Source organism: Puma concolor, chromosome C1 (genome assembly GCF_028749965.1).
Source record: "Puma concolor isolate L17-30 chromosome C1, mPumCon1.1.hap2, whole genome shotgun sequence".
Taxonomy (NCBI): Eukaryota; Metazoa; Chordata; class Mammalia; order Carnivora; family Felidae; genus Puma; species Puma concolor.
Window position 1 is genome coordinate 192,782,423 of NC_141674.1, and position 13,169 is coordinate 192,795,591.

At 46.9% G+C, this 13,169-nt stretch overlaps 1 protein-coding gene across 5 annotated transcripts in view; it reads left to right on the forward strand.

The window, feature by feature from the left end:
* The window catches only part of NRP2 (neuropilin 2), a 116,965-nt gene that overhangs the window by 27,114 nt on the left and 76,682 nt on the right, over positions 1 to 13,169 (forward strand). For all 5 annotated transcript variants that reach the window (XM_086719412.1, XM_086719414.1, XM_086719415.1 and 2 more), the window contains exon 3: positions 8,314 to 8,495. In XM_086719412.1, coding sequence (XP_086575538.1) covers positions 8,314 to 8,495 — 182 coding nt within the window. The remainder of the gene's footprint in view (positions 1 to 8,313; positions 8,496 to 13,169) is intronic.

Below are 13,169 nucleotides of genomic sequence, written 5' to 3' on the forward strand. Positions count from 1 at the left end.
AGACGCCCTGTCTGGAGCGGCCTCCTTCCTCACGTCGCGAGGCGTTCTTGGCAGCCTGCTCCGTCAGGAACAATGAGATCGGCAGGCCCCTCTCCATCATCCCAGGGCTTCTGCGGAAAACAACCAGCAATTATAAATAGATGTTATTTGTAGTTTCCATTTTCTTGCCTTCAAGGTTTTCTGGAATCATTCCTTCGGTTTGTTTTGGGTTATTTTCTTCACATACTTCCTTTGCTGGGTGGTCAGATTTCCTCCTTTCTAAAGAGGCACGGTGACCCTGGCTGTGCGGGGACTGCGGATAACCTCCACGTATCAGAGATTTGTGGTGGGAAGAAATGAAGGAAGAAAATGAAACTGCCAACAGTCGCTGTTAAAAAGGCAGCAGCACCGACACAAATACGCAAACAGATGTAGCGTCTTGGCACCGTTCGAGCCCCGTAGTTATCTCACAAATGATAACAATAACAACAGTAATAATAGCGGCAATAATGACGAACATTTCTTTACTGAGTACTTGCTCTGTGCCAGGCACTGTGCTGAGCTGTTGACATGCATTAACTCACCAAACAGAGGGAGGCTGGGTGGTTGTTCAAGACCCACCTGTAGGTGGGGAGCGGGGCGGGGGGAGGGGAAAGGCACAGGTTGTTTGATTTTAGCCTGGGCTCAGAAACATGAGATGGAAAGGAAATCGCAAAAACTCAAGTGACTGAAGCACTATTGATGGATTTGTACGGAAGGAGGATTTTTAGAAACCCCCACTGCTAGCACTGAGGTTGGGGGGGGGGGGTACCGAGACTGTCTCTACCATTATGACTTTTCATTCCATCTCCACGTGTTCAGTTTCCACGACGTTACGTGTATGTAACCTTTCTCTCCCCCACGTCCGCCACCCCGCTTTATAAAAACAGGAGGAATAGTAAAAATAGCCGGTGTCTCCCGGTGACTTTCTAAGGCACCCGGGACTCTTCTGGGCTTGTATGTACTTTGGCAGTCCTTCCCACAATCCCATAAGGCGGGGACTATTATTTTTTCCATTTTATAGATGAAGAGACTGAGATTCAGAGAGGTGAAATGCCTTGCCTGCAGTCAGGCCACTAATGAGTGCTGGAAACTGGATGGGTGTACCCACAAAGCCCATGTACTACACTTCTCAGAACACACACGCTTATTTATAGACAGATATGTTTCTGTGTAACAGTGATTTAAGATTATTTTTGTCACAGACCTAGGAAAATGTGCACATACACAAACACAAAATTTCTGCGTTTGACTTGTAGGGTTCCCTCACCTACTGAAACTCATCTGCGGACCCTACTGGAAATCCACGGGCTTAAGAATACATGCTCTAGATGATACTTTAAGAGCTTATAAATACACAGGGTACTGTTTTCTCACTCGATGGACCATATGTTCACATATGGGTATATATGCGCTTATAAAAATACTTCACTTGCAAAAATTAATATGTTATCCCATCTGAACACTTAAAAGCAGAGCTGGGTGGATCTTGACACCATGAATTCCAAATCTGCTCACTGCTTCTATTGGTAAGATTTGTCTATTAATTTTGGCAAGTCCTGTGGGCTTTGTTTAAACAAAACAGCTAAATAAAAAGAGCAAGATTCTGTTAAGTTTCTAACTGAAACCAGGCGGTTTCTTTCTACCCAGTACCTTCTAATGGTATTGTACTGTGGCAATCTGTTATTCTTACTGCGCTCACATCTTTATCCAACAGTGAGACAAAAGAATGGAGGCGAGGCCAGTTTGCCCAATGGTGAGACCACCCGGGGGTAAAGCCTGCCTCAGACTTGGGCAGGTCACTTGGCCTCTCTGAGCCTCAGTTTCTGCATCTGTAAACGGGTGGTAGCTATAACAGGGTGTGGTGTGTATTCACTGAGGATTAAACCAAGGACTATCTAAACAGGGGTCCAGCCCATAATAAATGCTCAATAAATGATCGGTACTTCTTCCCGTTGATATTCGCATTGATGTTCCAGCTTCGTATGAAATGGGTAGCCCCAATGAAAGGGAGAAATTCCAGGAAATGACAATTGCTACTTAAAAAAATGTGCCCTGACAGTGAGCTACTTTTTCCATTGAGGCTGGATTTCACTATTGAGCTGGAGACCAGGTGACCTGCCTTTGGCCTTGAATGGACCAGAGACTTCAGCATCCTGCAGACCTGCCCACGGTCTCTTTGTGTCTTAGGCAGCTTCTTCACCGAGAAGTTGTACATGACAGCATTGTTTTTTCCTCCTATTTTCCCTGCAGGTTTTAATGTAAGGATTAATAAGACAGTGTTTGTAGATGTCTTTGAGCTTCCCAGAAGAAAGGCACTCCAGGAGGTGGTAAATTCTCTGGCCTCCATAATCTACTCATGAAATATGGAACTTTGAAAGTGTGAGAAAAATCTCAAATCACTTTGACAGCATTTTAATTATAGTTGATTTGTTTGCCGCTAATAGTGAAAATGCTGTCAGCATGATTTGAGATGTTTCTTCCACTCAAAATGTTATATTTCGTGTTTTCGAGTCATGAGGCAACATTTCGGTTTCCAGATAAAACCAGAATAGCTCAGGGAATGTGTTAGAACACAAAGGCAAAGTCCACAAAATGGACCCAGTGTAGCCAACCCCTCAGGAAACGTCATCACAGAGTGAATTCTTCAGAATTCACCAACCTTAGGTCCCTCATCCGTTTACTCACTCCACAAAAAACTGTGAGCCCTCCAGGCACTGTGCAAGCACGAGAGGTTCAGCAGCACAAAGGTGAGATCCTTGCCCTCATGGTGCCTTCAATCTAGTGAGGACACAGATTCTAAACAAATAAACAAGTATATTGACAAGACCTGTACCGATGAATAGCTATAAAGGCTGGGGCGCCTGGGTGGCGCAGTCGGTTAAGCGTCCGACTTCAGCCAGGTCACGATCTCGCGGTCCGTGAGTTCGAGCCCCGCGTCGGGCTCTGGGCTGATGGCTCAGAGCCTGGAGCCTGTTTCCGATTCTGTGTCTCCCTCTCTCTCTGCCCCTCCCCCGTTCATGCTCTGTCTCTCTCTGTCCCAAAAAATAAATAAACGTTGAAAAAAAAAATTAAAAAAAAATAAATAAATAAAGGCAATAAGACGGTGGTGAGCTGGAGAATAAGGGTATGCTGTCTGAAATAGGGTGGTCAGGGCAGGCTTCTCTGAGGAGGTGACATTTACCCTTAGAAGGATGAGACGGCACCAGCCGTAGAAAAAGGTAGCAGAGTATCACAGGCAGAGAGAAGAGCAAGTGCAAAGGCCCAGAGGCTGGAAGGAGCTTGCCATGTGCAGAGTGTGAGGTCTTAATCATTTGTGATACAAGTAGCATAAAAGGAGGCACTGACTGATTGGCAAAGGTTGTGGCTTCAGGATTTGGGTGTGCACAGGGGCTCTGATGTGTAGTGGATCTTCTAGCACAGGCTCGGTTGGCTAACCCAGCGTTTTGGTGGCCTGCTGGGAAGCGTCACGTGTGGATAGAGTTATGGAAAGCAGAAAGCCCCTTTTCATGTTGGCCTTAGTGATGAGAGGAAGGATGAGACTGTTGCTTTTTCATACCTCTCCCGTGGTCTCTGAAAATTAATTCCGCCGTCAAGATTCCCACGCCCCACATGCGGGTTTGGGGAGAGAAATTAAGACTTTGAAGTTGAGGAAGAACGGACAGAAAACGTTCTCTCGACAAATGCTCAACAGGCAGATGGCGGAATCTGTGAGGAGAAAAGGAAAAAGGCACTCGGGAACCATTGTGGAGAGAAAGAGAAAGGTAGGAGTAGAAGTGGCTACTTGGGCTTAGCAAAGTAAATAAATGAATAAAATAACAAAAGGTAGCGTGAAAGCTTTGGAAGGAATTTTTTCATTTGAGGGAGATTACGAATAATGAAATGCAAACACAGTAGTTAATATGTCCGTTAGCTGGTTTATGTTTTCTTCCGGAAAATGAATAATGTGTTCGAAGAGGAACGGCTTTGCGGGTTATCCTACCTGACTGTCGCTGGGGTGAGCCCCGAGTTTAGAGCCCAGATTCCTTTACCAAACAAACGCTGGCTATCAGATGCTAGATGCGGAACCATATTTATGCCGAGGCCACCAACTTCCTAATCCTCTGTGAGCTCTTCCAAATGAACCTGACAACACTGAAATTTCTAAGGAGATTTACTGCAGCTGTAGCAAATCCCTAATAATAAAAAATTTCCCCAAATGAGTCAGGCACACAGGACGTAAGTGAGACGTTCTGTGTGAAGTCAGCATGTCATCTGGTGTGTGCCCTTTATGCAGGAAGCCGAGCAACAAGACCTGGTGGTTAACTGGGGCCCCTCCATGGGGCAGATCCCGGGCACTGGAAGTGGGGGCGGGGAGGCGGGGGGCGGGGGGACGGCGATTAGCCACCCAACTGTAACTCTGGGTCCCTTTCCCCTCAAGCAAACCTAAGAGGAAAATCTGGTTTTTCTAAGGAGTTTAAGTAAGAGCTGATTACTTGCTTCACAAAAGGATTCACCAGAGGGGTCCTTTAAATGACAAGCTCTAGAAAGAAAATTTATAATGTGATTGATTTATGTGAACCCTTTTCAAAAAATGCATCCCTTCATTCACTCTCTCTGCGTGTGTAAATACGTCGGGATGTATTCGTAGCTGCCAGCATTTACAGGAGAGGACTTGGGGTGGTATATTCACTGAGTAAATTGAGGCCAGCTTACAGCTATGGCGTTTGTTAGGTAACCCCACTTCATCGCTGATTGTGTTAATCCCCTAAATTACTCCATGGGTGATTAGGCAACCAGATAAAACCCTCCCTTTCTAATGAACCAGCCAGTGGGACGTCAGGGCCTCTCTTTGTCCTTTCCAGAAACACTGGCAACAGAAACACTGGAGGTATCTGGTGGTCTTTTTAAAAAAAAGTGTTTAAGTACTTACCGAGCGTGGGCCATGCCCCTGGCACTATTGTAGGTGACCCAGTGCCGTGTCTCATTTGGTCCCCACCACGGTTCCGCAAGACAGGTGATGATGGAAGTGGTGATGATGATGAGGGTATTTACATTTTCATCCGCTGTGTTCTGCGAGCTGGGTTATTTTTCTCAGCTCTCCTACTTTGAAAAAAAAAAATTCTTTTTTGTTTTATTTTTCCTTTTCTTTTATTCTATTCTGTCTTTATTATTCCTGAAGTACAGTTGACATACGATGTTATGTCAGTTTCAGGTGCACGTCGGAGCGATTCCACAATTGGATACATTCTGCCATGCTCACCGCTGTGGTGTGGTTACCATCTGTCACCATGAAAAAAAAAAATCCTAATGGAAGCAGCATTATTTTATATATTTGTGGCTTTTTAAAAAATTCAAGCCCCCTGTAAGCAATTCAGATAATAGAAGAGAACAAAGAAGGAAGGAGAAATTACCAATTATGTCACCACCCATATATATCTCATTACTGTTAATATTTTAGTAGGTAGTCTTTCAGACATTTTTCTTTATGTATATGTAAGAATGTGTATATGTGTGTGTATATGTATATGTTTTTAACACATGCTTTTTTTAAAATCTATTTTTTAACCTAACAATACAGCATGGCCATTTTCCCATAAGAACAAAATATCTAGACCACAGTGTCACCTACTATAGCAGTGGAGTATTCCATTTTATAAACACAAAACTGATTTACCACCCCCTCCATTGGACATTTAGATATGATGCTGTTTATAAACGAACCATCTTTTCACTTTTTTTTTTTAACGTTGTTTAATGTTTGTTTATTTTTGAGGGGGAGAGAGTGTGAGCGGGGGAGGGACAGAGAGAGAGAGGGAGACACAGAATCTGAAGCAGGCTCCAGCCCCGAGGTGGGGCTTGAACTTGTGAACCACGAGATTCTGAGCTGAAGTCGGATGCTTAACTGACTGAGCCACCCAGGTGCCCTTCACTTTTGTTTTTCTTATATCTATACATGCACAAGGAGGCATGTACATCTTTGCACAATTGTCTGATTATTTTCTTAGGAAAAAATTCCCAGCAGCAGAATTGCTGGATTAAAGACTTTGTCACATTTCTGCCCAAATGCACTCCAAAATGTTTTAACAGATGTTCATTCCGCTTATACTGCACCTCTACTCACTTGCTGTATCTCTTCACCCCAGAAATGCGTGTGGGAATACAATAAATCACAATGAACACTCATTGAGCAGTCACTACCTACCAGGCTGGGTACCGACACCAGATATGGATTAGATTGGTCATTTGAATCTCACAACAACCCTAGGAGGAAGGTCCTAATATCCCATTTTACTGTCATTTTCCCCATTGCTAAGGATCAGAAAGGTTAAGTAACTTGCCTGAAGTCACCCAGCTATTAAGGCTGAATTGAGATCCAAACCCAGTTCTACTTCTGGGATTAGCTGGGGGGTGGAGGCCAGGGGGACGGGACTCTTCCATGCAGATTCATACATGCACTGCTCTAGGGGAACTGGGTAGTGTCTGCTCTACTGAACACAGCCGGCTTCTCCACCGTTGTGTACCCTGGTCAGGCATCACCATTACTCAGCTGAGAGTGACCGTCCAGCAGCGCTTACCTCAGTGTGGAAATACTAAGCAGGGATTTTCCAGAGGGTTTGGGGAATTTCCTTTGAGAACAAACTAAGTGTCTTTTCACTTTGGTTTTGGAAGTGGGGAGGCACATTTTCAAAGGCAGCATCATCTCCCAAACTGAACTCGCAGATTCCCCCACCCCCACTGCCTTTCTCAATCTGTAGCTGTCTCTTCAGAGCTCCTGGGGGGAAACCCTGCCATCTTGTCTTTTCCAGCCTAACCAGCTTCTGTAATTCTTTTGACTGTAGGATTCCAGCCCTCTGGGGTCTCAGATTGCACTAATCCTGGTGCATTCCTTATACTTCCTTCACAGGCCTATTTATCCATAAGTGGCTGTGCAATCTGAAATATGGTTCCTGGGGGCTGCAGGGAGGCCTTGGGCCACTCCAGCTCAAACGAGCCACTTCTACAGGCAGCCAGCTCCCACAGACCCGTGTGTGTGCAGGAGTCTGCAGGCACATCCCAGAGAGAGTAGCTTTTCCAGGCCCTCTCTCTACCCCCCCAGAAAGAAATGTCTTACATGTTGTTTTAACAGATTGATGGAAAATAAATAAACAGGGAGAGACAAGGAAATGGGTGGTTGTTGGTAAATAATCGTGCAGTGGCCAACAATTTGCAGGGAGCTGGTGGGGAAGGAATGTCCCACCTCTGCCGCTGAGACAGGGATGTTTACTGGGAACCCAGAGGAGGAGCACAGAGCCGGCACAGTGAAGACTGCCGGAGCACCCACCAAGGCTGGATCTGTGTGCCTGTACAGATAAAATGTCACCCATGGTGTGTGTGCCGTTCCACGAACCGAGCCAAGGATGTCTTTGAGGTGTCTTCCCCAACCTGGGGCCAGTTTGATTCTATTTGAAATGAGCTCAAGCTTCAGTACAGGGAGGGCAGCCTGCTCAGCAGCTTGCTGAGGCTAATAGTTATTTGCTCATAGACTCTGGGTCCCTGAGGATTCACCCCCTGCTTTTGGAGAAAGGTTTTTATTGCCTTATCTAATATGATGCTGATTCCTTTTAAAAACGTGTTGTTGACGAGACATTGCTGATGTGAACTTTGCAGAGTCATCTCAAGGAGGGAGGGGGCCCGTGGTTGGGAGCCTTTGTCACTGACAATTAAAGATAAGGAAAGAGGGGATGACCCAGGAGAAAATGGAAACATGGGAGAGAGGGCAGGAAAGTAAACAAATATCCCAGGACTGTCCCCAGTGTGCCTGGCTCGGTGCCTAGCACCTTACTTATACTTTTCATTCCATCTCCAGCCCAGCCTTCTGAACTGGATATTTTTATCTTCATCTTACCGATGAAGAAATTGATTTCAGAGGGGTTAAGTGACTCTCAGTGATGCAGAGCTAAGACGAAAAGACTAAGATTCAGAGAGATCGTGATGGAAATAAAAGTGGTGCTATGGAAGGAAGGAAAAATGTTTGTTTTGAGATAATTTGATAGAATGATGCTACTGCTCGTATGTGGGCAAAAGATAAGGCCTTAAAACCTAGCCATCCACTGAGGCGCCCATTCTGTTCATGGCTTCAATAAGGCAATGCAACTTCCTATATCTAGGTTCACCGGTCTATACAAGCAAACCTAAACGCCCTTTGTTTATCATTCTGAAACACCTGAACATCTGGAAATGGAGGGCACAGGAGCTGGAGTGAGACAATGGTCCCTTTCATCTCCTGAGCGTGATCTTTGCTCATATGTGCCCCTGTGTACCATCCTCACTCAGGTATGACTTCATTGAGATTCGGGATGGGGACAGTGAATCTGCAGACCTCTTGGGAAAGCACTGCGGGAACATCGCCCCACCCACCATCATTTCCTCGGGCTCCGTGCTCTACATCAAGTTCACCTCCGACTACGCCAGGCAGGGGGCAGGCTTCTCCCTGCGTTATGAGATCTTCAAGACAGGTCAGTGTGGTCACGGGTGGAGAGCGGGGAGCTGGGCACCTCCGGGAGGACGGGTAGCTGCCCTCTGTGTCTGGCTGTGGGGCACTGTGTAAGGGAACTGTGTGAGAATCATATGCACATGGATGGAGCCCAGTGAGACGGATGGGAGGGGTTACAAAAGTTGTTGAAGTTGGAAGAGAGGTTCAGGGTGACCCTGGTGACAGCCCAAGATGAAAACCCAGTTTAACTTACGATCCAACTCGAGAGAGCTCTAGGTGCTGCCCGGCAGGCAGGCAAGCATTTGTTTGTGGCACCAAAAGTGTAAGAGGGTCAATTAACTCGAGAACCACTTTCGAAAAGAATTTGATTTCTGTGTGTGTTTTTTTTAAATCACAATTAGATTTCTGTGTGGTTTTTCTCGTGGGGGGAAAGCAAAACTCAGTTGAACGTCCTCCTGATTACTTCATGGTTTAATGTTGCCTTTATCTGGGATTTCATGGGCAGAAGGACATAATCTTTTCAGTATTTAGAGTCTCTAAAGATCTTAGTATGATCCTCCCAGTGGGGTCATGCAGTAGCGTTTAAAATCAAATGTGGCTCGTAGGAATCCCCCTTGCTGATCTGCTTTACCCCTTCTACCTGTTGAACCCCTGCTTCCTAAATGCAGATACCGCTGCCCCCGGAAAAGCAATCAAAAAGATAGGAGAAAAAGAGACAGAGAACACTTCACTTCTTTTAAGCTGACTGCCCGCGTTCCATGAGGTCCCCCTCAGATTACTTGAGGCCCTGAAAACATGAGGCCATCCTTATTTCCATAACTGGATTGAGCCAACTTTTATTCGTAACTCGCTAGTTCAGTAGCTACGCTGAAGCACTCTAAGCGGCATGCCCTTCCCTCCAGTGTGAGAGCTCATTATCTTGAGGCTGAGCGAAGCACCCTCCAGTTCTCCCCTCACCCCCAGCCTGCTTCCCTGCCTCACGGGCTCCTACCGCATCTACCAGCACGGCCCCTCCCGAGCCTCCGTTGTACAACTTGTAGACAGAGTCTGGTACAAGGGGAGGCTGTCCGCCTTGTCGTCGAGAGGCCCAAGTCCGGCGCCTCTTGAGTTCAGTGTAAGGGGACCTATTCATATATATTTTCTTTTCACTAAACAGTTCTTGAAAGGAAGTGGTAGCTGCTGAAAGCACTTTTTATATCCACTCTGTCTAAATATTTGTCAGATTTGTCTGCCTGAGAGTAAGAACGAAGAATCCAATGAAGGGGCGGGCCGAGGGAACTCTGTCAAGCCATCTCCAAGCCCCAGTGGGAGCACAGAGTGTCCCAGGGCACGAGTCTCACGAAGGCCCGTCTGTCACGGGCTGCCATGCTTCCCACCCACATGAGGTCATAAGGACTGACAGTCTGCGGTGTCCAGTGTCTCGGGGGCTGGTGTCAGGCTCCTGAATACCTCAGTCCACATTCCCTAGAGTCCTACGCAAGATTCAGATCAGTCCGTGCCACCAGCTCAGATGGAACATTCATCATACCCTCTTCTGCTGGGGAGCAGTTGGGGAGAGAGAGCACAGAAAGGAATAAAACACTAGAAGAGGGCAAAACACGCGTGAAGTCCCTCGGCACATAACCCATGCACAGTAGACGTCATTGGATGAACATAAGTAAATAGATATGTCGACTGAAAGGAAAACTATAATATGAGGCAGAAGGCGTATAAGCACTAAGTAAAGGTACGATTAACTTGCTATGGCTGTGAAAATGAGGGCTCTATTGAGTGACGTGGCAAGCAGGGGATCCAGGAAGTCAATTAGATAGCAAGGTCACCAGTGCTAAAGCTGTCACTCAGCTCTCCCGTGCTGACAGTGAACGGAAAACAGCTCCAAGCAAGGTCGTCCAGAGAGCTGGCCGAGGGAAGTCAGAACACGGGTGAGCAGGACCATTAAAGTTCATGTCTCTTTCATGCTTCCTGACTTAGTGTTTCACAAGGGATGATGCCGTATTCTCCAGAAAGCCACCGAAAGGATGAATGTTAACCCTATCCATCATGCAGTTTTGATGTTAAAAGTTACAATGCACAGAGGGTATCATAACTGAGCAGTACTGTTTTGAGGACAGATAGTCTGCGGATGCCTCGACACCATAGCACCAGCCATGGAAGGTGGCTTAGGCATGGACCAACGGGGCACCCTACTTCAAGGACGAGGACTCCCTAAAGACAGAGGACAGAGGTTCCTGTGGTGGGAGAGAGCCCTGCCAACCACAGCCATGTTTCCGGGGAACGCAAGAGAGAAAATGAGAGCCCAGTGGTCTTCTTGGGGGCCGCTCTCACCTGCCATCAGGCCTGCCTGAGAGAACAGCCCTCAGCATGAAGGGCAACACTGTGTAAAACACATACATGCGCGGGCTACAAAATTCAAAGCTGAGAAGCCTAGGAAGATGAACATTCTTCCAGATGCCATGCCCTCCCTGCACCCACATTTCCACTGTGGGAGTCCTGGAAGAAAATACACAAAATTTACGTCATCCGCAAAACATGAAAGAAATGCGTGAACATGCCGAAGAAATCCAAACAAACAGCTATGTTTGCTAGTCAGATTCATAGAGAAAGACGGGGCTGGGGGGGGGGGGGCGGGGGGAGCGGCGGGGACTGTAAACACAGATACCCAAAATAATGGTACCGAGGACTGTGGAAGCTCAGCTGCCGAATTCTACTGACAGACACAAACCCGCAATTCAGGTGCAAAAGGGGGACATGTGGCTGGAGTGCAAGGTCCACGTCTCCCCTGAATGAAGTGGTTTCTAAACACGTCTATATATTACCAGACTGCTCACATACAAAAGTGCAAACCGAAACAGCTCGCAGACTTAAAGGATCTCGAATTGCCAAATCATGAGCAGAACAGAGAAAGGAATTTTAAAATAACTTAAAAAGTAACATTGGAAACTGAATCACTGGAAAACGTGGGGTTTTTTTTTTTTGTTCATTCGTTTTCTGAGACTCCCTTGACCAAAGTTCAAGATCAAGTTTTCCTTCCTGGTGCCCAAAGACATCGCAGAATCTGAAATCTCTGGGGTCATCCACAGACAGAGAAAACTTGGAGTGCCCCCCTGCTCCCGCTCCCTGAACTGAATTCATCTTTTGAGGGCAGGCCCAGCTCAGTTTGGATAAATCCACCACCATGTTTTAAATAGCTTTATGCGTGTGGATTCTTCCTTTGCTTGCAGAGTTATTGTAAAATTTATAGTGGAAAAAGATGGAGTGGGCACTTCTCACACCAGAGTCCTTTGGTATGAAACCATTCACTGCAGCCAAAATCCCCCAGCTTGTGTGGACAATCTTAGCATTGAGTGAACCTGCGTATTTGTTGACTGAGCTATTTTTTTTTTAACCTCTGATGCTTTTAACACATTGCAGAGAAGGATCTTGGATTAGGTAGATGTCTGCAAGACGCCCCTTTCGTCCCAAGATCGTCACCCTCTTGTGAGATCTCTCCCCCACATTTAACATCCAGCTGCCTGCTTTCTGGCACTTTGACCACAGTCCAAACTATGAGGTGGCACGATTACAGACCGAATACACCGTTGTAATGGGCAAGTTGGACTGTTCTGCGTAAAAAGGATAAAACTGTCTTTCTTCCTCATTTAAAATAAGCCAGAGAATATACCCATGGATAGCCATGTGTCAGAGATAGATACATATTCTTTTGGTGTTTTTGTTTGTTTGGTTGGTTGGTTGGTTGTTTTGCCATAAGAATATTATATTGGGGGCACCTGGGTGGCTCAGTCGGTTAAGTGTCCGACTTTGGCTCAGGTCATGATCTCACAGTTCAAGAGTTCGAGCTCCACGTCAGGCTCTGTGCTAACAGCTCAGAGCCTGGAGCCTGCTTCAGATTCTGTGTCTCCCTCTCTCTCTGCCCCTTCCCCACTCGTGCTCTGTCTCTGTCTCTCAAAAATGAATAAGCGTTAAAAGAATATATATCATATTGAAAAATTCTGACCAGTGAAGCGCAGGACCTCAGAACCCTGGAAGCTGTGGGTGCTTTAAAATGTCGCATTCTCCGGGCCTGTCTTCGACTCACTAGGTGTCCCTTGTGGGCGAATTTTCCCCCATGGATGGGAGGAACCAAAGAAAGATTCCACCAAAAATTCCCCGCTCCTGTGGGGGGGCACGAGGTGGGGTGGGGTGGGGATTCCCCTTGCCCTGAGAAGGAATGACAAGACAGCAAACTTGAGGAGGGAATGTCAGGATGCCTTTCCCGGTTCTGGAAGCCAGTTGTGGCTAGAGAGTTAATTTCCTCCGGCTAAGTGACCCACATGGAGAAGGCTGCACAATGGCAATAAACACTAACCTTTTCAAGATTCCCCTCAGCCCCCCAAAGACCGGCCAGCTGGCTTCGCTTTGCCAAACTGCCTCATCCCAAACCATTGAGGAGGCCCTCCGGAGCGTGGGGCTTGGCAGTAAACAAAGCTGGGGGCTCAGTGGTAAACAAACTGGGGAAAGGCCGTCCCAGCTCAGCCCTCTGGACCCAGCTGCCCACTGGGCCGCCCGTGACTGACTGACAGAGTGCAGAGCCTCAGAGATGCGGCACTTTAGGGAGCCTTGGGAATGCTGAAAAGGTTAGCTCTCGCCCATCCCCCATCCCCACGCTGCCAGGGCACAGCGCTGGGCTGAAGGCAGAGGTGATGGATGGGCAGGTAGG